This window comes from Sebastes fasciatus, chromosome 21, assembly GCF_043250625.1.
Source record: "Sebastes fasciatus isolate fSebFas1 chromosome 21, fSebFas1.pri, whole genome shotgun sequence".
In the NCBI taxonomy this organism is placed as follows: domain Eukaryota; kingdom Metazoa; phylum Chordata; class Actinopteri; order Perciformes; family Sebastidae; genus Sebastes; species Sebastes fasciatus.
Window position 1 is genome coordinate 22,557,030 of NC_133815.1, and position 10,268 is coordinate 22,567,297.

Below are 10,268 nucleotides of genomic sequence, written 5' to 3' on the forward strand. Positions count from 1 at the left end.
TGTTATGTTAGATACCTGAGTTTAATATGTGAAGGAGAAAAGGCAAATTCCAGATTGTGGATGCATAAAGATGTAAGTTAAAATGATCTAATTCATTATTTGTAATTTGTATTATATTTATGAGATTTATAATATCATCTGTTAATGTCTTTTTTTAATAGAAAAAAATCATCCACCAACTGCCATCCAACTTAACCACCTTGACTTTAATAAATTGTTGGAATGGCTCCCTGGATCCTGTGTTTAAATGTGCACCACATCAGATGTTTTATGAACCAATGCCACCACAAGCAACATAGCTTCTTCAATTTTGAATTGTAAGACATTCAGATGTCATAAAGACAGAGCTAATTCAATATTTTTTTATACTCAATTACAGATGATGACAATTTACATACATTTATATTTGTTTATTTATGACCAGTAGAAAATTCATTAAATTTGAGATCAAATTTGGGATTTAGCACAAACACACCTGCAAAGAACAGACTGTTTGGAACAACTGCAACATTTTTCCTTTTTGTGACAGATGAATGGATGAAATGACGAGGGTGCAGTACGTACGACATGGATCACAGATAAAACAGAATTTGGGCAGGATTACAAACAGAAAGCGGACAGAATCACTGAGTAATATGCATGCACGCAAAAGATTTGAACAAGATTTAACCCCAGGGCCCCACCTTATGCACTTTAAAAAAAAAAAATCTAGCACTGTACAGTAGTTTCCGTTCAAAGGCTTTCTTGAAATATCCTGGTCTTGAAAATATAAGGGAGTAACACGGATGACAATTTACACAAACACAGTCTAGAGCAGTGGTTCTTATTCTTCTTATTAGCCTCTTATATAGTAGCCACAATAGATATATCCCACCCCTGGCTGAATCAGTGCTCTACAGGTATGGACAGATTACTGAACGAATGTGCCTAATGGGCACAGGCCCAGGGGCCCAGTGGGTGTTAGGGCCTCTGTTTCAAGTTACTGTTAACATTTCTTGTTGGGAAGTCACAAATAGATACAAAATTACCAAAAAGGAGACGGAAAACTACCAAAAAGATTTGCAAAATGACCAAAATGAGACACAAAATGACCACAAAGAGACGTAAAGTGTCTACAAAGAGATGCAAAACGACCAAGGAGATGTCTATTTGAATCTGTGGCTCTTGTTCTTATGTAGTAGGGGTGGGGGCCCTTTACATGTCCGTGCCCAGAGGCCCATTGTCTCATAATCTATCCATGTCTACAGGACGTACAGTAGTTCTCACTCAGAGGAGCAGTATCGGCCGGCAAAGAGAATGGTCATAGTGGGGTTATGTCGGATGAAGAAGAGGAAGGGGTGGTCTGCCTTGAAGATGACAGGAATTGTTATAGAGCGAGTCGACACGACAGCAGCAGTGGCAGCAGCAGCCTCAGTTCCCTCCTCGTTGACCTCCACGAAAGCCTTGTGGACGACTTTTGACAGTACCAGGTCGTTTGCCGGGGACATGCCTGTCAGAAGAAGGAGAGAGGGTCCAATGCTTTACCATGCGCAATAAACCAGTGATGCAGACTATCTTGTGCTTTGCATAACTGATGCCATGTTTTCGTCATGCTTGTTGAAATTTCGAGTGCAACCTTTTGGGTTTTGAAAGACTGATCATTTAATGGCATTTCTATACATTTCTGTATGGGAAGTGATGCTCTTTTATTTGTCTGCTCAGATATGTCGTGCTCTTAAAATAATTATGCAGCTTGTACATTTATGGCATCTGTCTCACCAGAAAAGTCACTCCTTGTGACATCAAAAGCATTCACCATGCCCATGCTGATCAGGATATCTTTCAAGGCGTAAGTCACCTCCATCTTGAACCGAGGCAGCATCACATCAACCTCCGTTTCACCCATCAAGTCTGGACGGGTCCAATCCACAAATTTCTCATAGGTCAGCTCGCTCTCCAGCTATTTAGTGTGGATACAATTTCAGTTATTAGTCTGTCCGTTCAAAATGGTGCATTTTGTTTTCTACATGTGTAAATGTGCCCTACCTTCTCGAGGCCTGTTGTGTCGTCCTCTATCTCATCGGGCAGGAAGATGAGCATGCTGAGTTCCTTCCCTTCATAGAACATCTCTAGGATCTGTCCATTTCATTTCATTTAAAGATAATCTGATTAGTTAAAGGTATGACAATTATCTTAAAAAACACAAATCTGATGGCCAGTTGTTCTTTGGATCATGGTAAATCTGTCCACTGTATTTTATTGAAATCTGTTCTCAAATTACTAAAAGATCAGATTGCATGGCAGACAAACAGGCATGGGCAAACCATACTGTTGAAAAACATGGACATTACCTGGCATTTGACCTCAGCAATGGGGGTGGTACGGAATTTACTTTTCTGGCGCATCATCTTCACCGGCTTAGTGTCCGTCTAAAGACAGTAGCAAATAGAACAAGCCCTTATCTTGTTGAGTTATCATCACATCATAGGTCCAATTTATGATATCACAGTTCTAATTAAACATTTTATTATTACAATGGATGTCTTAAAGGATAAATTTGGTGTTTTTCAACCTGGACCCTATTTCCCCATGTTTTTGTGTTTAAGTGACTTATGGGGACAATACTTTTTGAAATTGAGTGCTGCAGGAATGAGTCCTAAAACCTGGAAATGAGTTAGCAATTTAGCACTTTGATTTATAATATGTCAGTAAATATCCCACTTGAAGCTTAACAATCTGAGCCTGTCAGTGGCAAAAACAAGCACTTTTAGTGGACGTAAACTGACGGTACCAGGTTGCACCAAATGATTACATTACAGCCCGTTTAGCAGCTGGCGGCTGCAGTGTACTCAATACTGGACCAATTTCGAAAAAGGTTGTCCCCATTAGTCACAGAGACAAGAACATGGGAAAATAGGGTCCAGGTTGAAAAATACTGAAGTTATCCTTAAACATTTTTAAATCTGGTGAAACATTTCGTAAGACATGCTAAGTCGTTTCCTCAGACAAACACCCCAGAAATTCTCTGGGATCAAATGTGTAATTGCAGCAGGGGACGGGGTGTCACATCAACACAACGCCAGGATATAATTACAGGATAATCCAGAAATTCCATAACAAATGGGAACATTGGCATTGTCCTCAAACTCAATTTTTATTTAGGGAAGAATAGGACTAATCTAGTCTGCTGCAGTTTGCACACCAGTGGTTTTATTGAGCTGCAGCAGATCAAACATACAACATAATGATTAGTATCACTTTCAAGGTGTAAACTTCCATACAGCTAAATCAACACAGCTTTGTAAAGGTCTACTATCGGAGTGCCCTGCACATTTCAGATTCAGATTCAGCTACAGCATAGAGAGCTCAGTGCAGCTCAGTGAAGTGTTACCTTGTTAACTCTAAACTGAGCCTCAACGGTAGAATCCTCCTTGAACTGTTTGTTCCAGTTGCCTTTGAAGTAGATGGCATTGACCAGCACCAGCCTGGTCGTGTCATCCAATACACCCTGGGCCAGCAAGTCCTTGATTTTACCTGGTGAACAGTAATGAGCAAATACATCATCATTAAGACAGAGACACAGAATCAGGCTCTAGCAATGTTTTCATCCAAAGCTCAGGAAAATTAGATTTCTTATTCTACTACAACTTCTAGAAATACTAATACTACAGGAAGGTATGGAAGAGGACCACCTGAAAAATGTATTTGAGTTCTGAGTGACTTAAAATCTGAAAACGTGCTTGTTTTCCCTCCCCATATCTAAATATAAACATCAACTCAAAACCAGGGTGGGAATACCTACATGTACCTACATGTACCTCTCATGCTCTCTCGTTGGATCTTGCAGGAAGAATTGCGTTGCCACTAATTAAAGTCTGGTTAGTTGTGATGGTTTTATCAGTTATAATGAACTAAAAACTTCAAATTGAATGCATTTAACCAAAGGAAGTTTTGAGACATCCAATTCCTCACCTCACTGAGGCAAACCGTAGCTGCTTGATAGAGGATAGAAATTAAACTGAGAATAGGAACTGGAAAAAGGAAAACGATGTAGTGTGCTTCTAAATTATTTGACCTCATTGTAACATGTACATAGAGCATAACAAAGGATCAAGGACTGATCTCTGAGGATTCACAGAGGACTGTGGAGGATTAAAAGACACCAATGGCAATGCATAGAAATAAAGCTAGTCTCCACCAGTGAACATTAATGCCAACTAAATGTCTAAGACACTTTTGGAAAACAAATGATCAATAGCACCAAGCTTGCAGTGAAACAGCTCAAGTAGAAGAGTGACCACTTTGAGAGAAAGAGATAAAAATGATCAAATAGAAGTTGGAAGATGTCAGACTAGTGTCGCTCCAGTCACATTTGTTTTTTGCATGAGATGGAGAAGGCTTGGGTATAGGGGCCCTATATTTAGTTCCCAATCGCAGGCCCTGTTGAGACCTGGCATTAACATGTGTCTTGGGTGATCTGATCACAAGTGCACAGCTCTAAGTACGTATGTTCATACCTGGCATTAGAATGAGTGACCACTTGTGATCCAATTTCACTTCCCCGCTCTATATGCAAATAAATACGCAGTAAACACATGGCTAATACAGCAGACGTTGTGATGTAATATTACAGGAATGTCAGCAGTAATATTCTACATATTCATGATATCGGGTACATTTTATTAACATCAAAATATAAATAATCCTCCACCGGCGGTTCTCGGGGACCTCCGGTAGAGAACCACGCCGCCTTTGCCAGGCAACAGACGGGTACAGAGTTTCAGAGCTGGGGATGAGAGCGAACGAGCAGGCGGGTGTCAGCTCTGTGCAAAGCACCGGAACAAAAACACTGACACATCTCTGACAGTATGATAACAATGCACTTCCCGTGCTTAGTCTGATAGTCTGTACATATGTAGCCTGTAGATAAGAAATATTTTAATAAAATACAGTTGTATCGACAGGATACAGTAGAGCACAGAGGCCGTTTCCATGCCAGGAGGATCGCATCTGCCTGTCTATTCACATGAGAAGCACAGTGAGACCCCGCTGATCCAAGAGGGACGTCAGTTGAGTAGGCTGTCCTAATGTGGCCCAGAATACATTTGCGTACACACTGCTATTGCCCATGGCATATGGCCATATACAGCCCAGACCACCTTCGAATGTGGTGTGAGTGATCGGAGATCAATGTGTCTTGAGTGCGTTAACACCTGTACTGAGAGCTGTCCACTTGTGTTATCAGATCACTCAGGACACATGTTAATGCCAGGTCTGAACATGGCCAGAGTATAATGTACTGATGTGTGTGTATGTTAATGTGAGGTCTACCTTGCGTCTGCTCCTCCACCCAGGTATTGATGTTGACCCTGGCCGCTTCTGTGTTGGTTTTGTAGTCCACAGACTCCAGCTCAGCGTTGTAGTGCTTTTTGGTTTCTGCTAAGAAATCCTGGAAACATAAACAGCACATTGAATGTGTTCCTAACATGTTGGATGTGTTGAACTGTGAGAATGCAACGATCCAGTTTACTGTGAATTAGGCTGCACATCTACAGGGCGGCAGTTTACTTTCTCACCAATTAATGAATTCATGCTGAGCACAACAGGCACACACCTCAACAAACTGGTAGGACTGCTCCCCATACAGCCTGTTGGCAACACTGAGGGCATACAGAGCATCCGCCTTGTTGAGTTCACTCAGCAGTTGGGCAAAGCTTGCGTGGACATCATCTTCACCACTTTTGGGTTTCAGGACCTGCAAACAGCCAGAGAAGACCTGTGTGTTACAAAGACACACTGAGCCAGTGATAGACGAAAGACAACTTTGTATTATGTTAATATGGTTCATAGGCCTCGGGGAGGGAAAACGTTGCTGGGAGAGGGATGTCTGGAATTCCCTGCTTAGCCTGCTGCCCCCGCGACCGGCACCGGATAAAAGGAAGAAAATGGATTGATTGATGGATAATGCTACTGTATTGGCGATTGTTTCTCAATTTGTCTATGCCACAGCATGGAATGCTGCCCAGGGAAAAGTAACACAAAATGAATGGTTTTGGTGTCATTGTTCTCATTATTTACTGTAATTAGAATGACTTTCGGCAAAAACTCTTGCGATCTGGATGTTTTCAGAAGTTAAATTCTCTTTCTGAGATCCATAGCATCTTTTGGAAAGAATATGGAAAAAGGCAAAAACAGACCAAACAAAAGCCTCAACACCATTAACATTAACATAAAATAACCCATGGGGAAGTTTTTTTGGCATAAACACACACAATTATCCAGCATTTACCCACCATTACGTTGTCATCTTCATTGTGGACCAAAGAAAATTTAGGATGGAGTGCCTCTGTTGCTGTGCCAAGACAGCTTTTGCTTTTGTTGCTGTGTCAAGGCAGAATTTTCCATCTACTGCATAAATAAGCTTGTTTTTACTGTTTTAAGCTTTATATTACACTTCAAATTCTTTTTTTTAAAAATGCGACAAGATCGTGAAAATTAGCAAGCAAAGCAGCGGGAAATTAAGTGTGACATACTCCAGAGCCAAAATCTCAGTTTTCCTCACCAGATGACCCCACCAAGCCCAATCATTAATCATTCCTTTCACTTTGGCTTTGTTAGCACCTTGAGCAGATACGCAGGCAGTTTGCTCTGTTGCTTTATCTGCGACCGCAACTGCATCCTCGTCTGCATCTGCGAATGCATCTGCGAACTTATTTGCGTCTGCTCCGGTCCCGTCTCCATCGGTTCCTCTCTCTCAGTGAAGCCGAGGACCTGGGGGTGCAAATGATAGTTTCTCTCATCAGTAAGGTTGCTGCACAGTTCAACATTGTTAGTGTGTGTGTGTGTGTGTGTGTGTGTGTGTGTGTCTACTACATTACAACTACATTTAGTAAAAAGAAGCTACAATATGTGGAGTAGATGGAGTGGAGTAGAGGTATAAAGTAGCAGAAAATGGAAATACTTCAGTACCTCAAAAGTACCTCAAAATTGTACTTCAGTACAGTATTTGAGTAAATGTGCTAAGTTAACTTTTCACAACTGAAATTCACTCAAGACATGACCATATCACTCCAATTTTGGCTTTGCTGCTTTACTGGGCTGATCATTTTTGTTGTCTACAACGTTTGTTGTATGGCTCTTCCTGTATCTGAGGCAGAATATAAAGATCCCTGCCATTTCTGCAGGCAGTGGGAGACAGAATGAGTAATTAATGCATGTACAGACACTTTCTCCTGCCTCACCCCACCCTTTCAGACAGTTACAGTAGGTTCAAGTTCTCCCAGTGGAAATTCAGATCAAAACCCTCCTGTCATCTCTGATACCATTCTGTGTCTGACAACAAATCATTTCCTCATGTTTTTTTAATATTACTTATTACTTATAATCCCTTTTCTTTCATTAAGAATACCAAACCTGTGCACATGATAAAGCTCAAAACCCGAAACCTACGGCTTTTTCTTTTCATGCAATGACATTGTTGCGAAATTCCAACACCATGACGAACCAGATCAACTGACATGCAAGGACAGTTGAATGCGTGCCTGTATAAATGCTTTCAAATGGGTGTGTTAATGTGAGAACTGCAACTTCTTTACTGTTCATTTTTACAGTGTGTGTGTGTGCGTGTGTGCGTGCGTGTGTGTGTGTGTGTGTGTGTGTGTGTGTGTGTGTGTGTGTGTGTGTGTGTGTGTGTGCGTGCGTGTGTGTGTGTGTGTGTGTGTGTGTGTGTGTGTGTGTGTGTGCGTGTGTGTGTGTGTGTGTGTGTGTGTGTGTGTGTGTGTGTGTGTGTGTGTGTGTGTGTGTGTGTGTGTGTTTGTACTGTAGCCTACCTCTGACATCTGTGTGGCTGTGCTGCCCCTGGTCCCCAGCATCACCATAGCCAAGGCTGAAGAGATGCTGAAAGGGGAGTAGAAGATATTCGCTGTCTTGTCTTCATCACTCAGCTTTTTGAACAAAGCCAGGGAGAAGGTGGTGTTGGCCTTTGTTGTCTTGGATGGGGTTGATGTCTCCATTGTGTCTGATAAAGAGCAGAGCATTATTCATCGCATTATAAACTGCAGAATATCTTTTATCTGATAAGTTCAAATTGGTAGGAATCTTTTTTCCAGCCACAAGCGGAGGTGAGAATGTTTCTTCTTCTGCATTCTTGCACTTTTTACGAGGATGCTCACAGACCATATGAGTGTTTCAGAGAAGCTACTGAATTCATATTATCATTTCGTCTTCGGCCTCTTGGTTTAATTTGCCAACTATTAAAGGGACTGTTTGTAACTTTTTAAGCGTATAAATGAACCGGGTCGGGATCCCATGCGCACTCGTGTGTGGCTGCAGCCTCTGCTCCGCTGCCTGCTTGCCTTCACTCACACAGCGCGCGTTCTCGCTGTCTCGCTCTACCTCTAGACGTGAACACGTGCTCACTACACACTTCAGAAGAGTTAGTTTAGCTCTGAGAATATCTAGTGAATGTACAGTGGACATTTGTGTAGAAATAAATGCTGCAGCTCCTCCAGACCAACAGAGGTTTTCCGTGTCTTGTGAAGTGACGGGGCTCCGCAGCGAGAAATGTTATCGTTTGAGCGATGCTCGTTCAGGTATATTTAGAGCGAGCAAGCGTGAGGTGTCGCCGTTTAACAAGCATTTCTGAAAGTTACGAAATAGTCCCTTTAAATAGTTTGATGTTTTAAAAAGTAAGCAGCTTGTGCAAACCTTTAGAATACTCTGTTGCATTGGAGTTTTATTTTACAACTTGGCAGTGTCCTCCAACAAAACTTTCCCTTCCCCAGACACGTGTTGACAAATCCACATTCTTTCTTTGACATAATCTTTCCACTGCGCAATGAATCAAAATAGATTTAGATTCTTAAACAAAAGTGGAACGTCACCAGACTCAGTAAAAATCACACGGATATTGCCTCATCACTACTCAACCACTGTTGCCTTTTGGAAGCAAGGTGAAAAGGACACAAATCAAGAGAAGCCTGGTTTTCTTTTGCTATCACTCTTACAATCAAAATCAAATGACAACAAGGTATATCCTGTACTTACTGACAGAGACTCTTCTTCAAGAGAACAAGTGATCAGGAACAATTCGGTTCAAGAATGACGTGTTTTTTGAACCATCTGTGTATTTCCACTCTGACACACCCAAGCTCAAGTAGGTCTAGCTGCAGCTTGAGAAAGTATCCAGAAATCACACCCAGCTGTGAAAGACACACCTACCCATATTATCCTTTGAGTACATGTCTTGTGCCAATGTGTGTGCATTGTAAGAGTCTGCTAACCACAGACACCCCACCATAAAAGGCATGAATGGATGGATGTTGAGATGAAGACAAGGTGCAGTCTACGGTTGATTAAGCAATAATCTTCAGAAACATCACTATACAAATGTGATTGTCACATTTTTGATCAGCTGCACAGTGAATCAAGAAATACATCAAGCAATTCAAACCAGATTGAGATATAGTTTATGTCACTGGTTCCCAACCTGTGGGTCCCGACCCCCACTATGGGTTGCCAAAGCTTCACTGGGGGTCGTGAGGCCTTCTTTGGGATGTAAGATGACTTTTTAGAAAAATATATACAGTTGGTCTATATTTCAACATTTTATTCATTTCTGTAAAGACAACTAAATTAAATTGTTATTTTTAAAGTTTGGATTATTATTCAAGATATAAACAGGACAAGGGCACAGTGAAGACCTGAACACAACTTATATTCACAGAGCCTTCCCTCTCTGCTAAACAGCCTCGTCCTGCATTAACAAAGTACGCAGTTTAAATAACCGAATAGCTAATAGAACAATGGCCAAGTGTCACGGGATATGTATGATTGTTGAAAGTAGAAATGATTGTAGAAAATAGAAAATTGTATTAAAAGTTAATAAACATTAACAGGAAAACTCATCTCTGATGCAATAATCACAAGAAATAATCTGCTCAAAATTCATTAAATCGCTCGTTTTACACAGACTTCCTGCAGTTATTGCGTTTACTATTTAGGTTAATTGTACAGTTCATCAGCTGTTCTGTTCTCTTATTGTTATGCATCGAATAAAATATGAAATATCCATAAAATATGGGGTCGTCAGTTCACTCAATGGTAGAAAAGGGGTCCTTTAAGGAAAACGGCTGGGAACCACTGGTTTATATAACTAATTTAAAACACATCCATTTTAACAGAGCTTATAAGGTCTGTTATCAATGCAGATGCTGATGTTGTGGAATCACAGAATATTGTTCAAATTGTTCTTTGTTGTTCTGGAAAGGTAAAGTGAATTTGAGATGCGG

At 41.0% G+C, this 10,268-nt stretch overlaps 1 protein-coding gene across 1 annotated transcript; it reads right to left on the minus strand.

Annotated features, from left to right (window-relative positions):
- Positions 1 to 398: 398 nt before the first annotated feature.
- On the minus strand, positions 399 to 9,164 carry LOC141760087 (leukocyte elastase inhibitor-like). The gene is made up of 10 exons (XM_074622734.1): positions 9,025 to 9,164; positions 7,809 to 7,996; positions 6,601 to 6,750; positions 5,594 to 5,734; positions 5,311 to 5,428; positions 3,371 to 3,513; positions 2,331 to 2,408; positions 2,026 to 2,115; positions 1,759 to 1,939; positions 399 to 1,489 (listed from the first exon to the last, which is right to left on the minus strand). Exons 2-10 carry the CDS (start codon positions 7,989 to 7,991, stop codon positions 1,263 to 1,265), a joined length of 1,311 nt encoding a protein of 436 aa, XP_074478835.1. The 5' UTR covers positions 7,992 to 7,996; positions 9,025 to 9,164; the 3' UTR covers positions 399 to 1,262.
- Between the last annotated feature and the right edge of the window lie 1,104 nt (positions 9,165 to 10,268).

Excerpts from the sequence above, each read along its gene's own strand:
- LOC141760087 (XM_074622734.1), bottom strand. The coding sequence starts at position 7,991 with ATGGAGACATCAACCCCATCCAAGACAACAAAGGCCAACACCACCTTC. Across the intron at positions 6,751-7,808 it reads CAGCCACACAGATGTCAGAG|GTCCTCGGCTTCACTGAGAG; the intron begins GTAGGCTACAGT and ends TTGCACCCCCAG. Across the intron at positions 1,490-1,758 it reads CACAAGGAGTGACTTTTCTG|GCATGTCCCCGGCAAACGAC; the intron begins GTGAGACAGATG and ends TTCTTCTGACAG.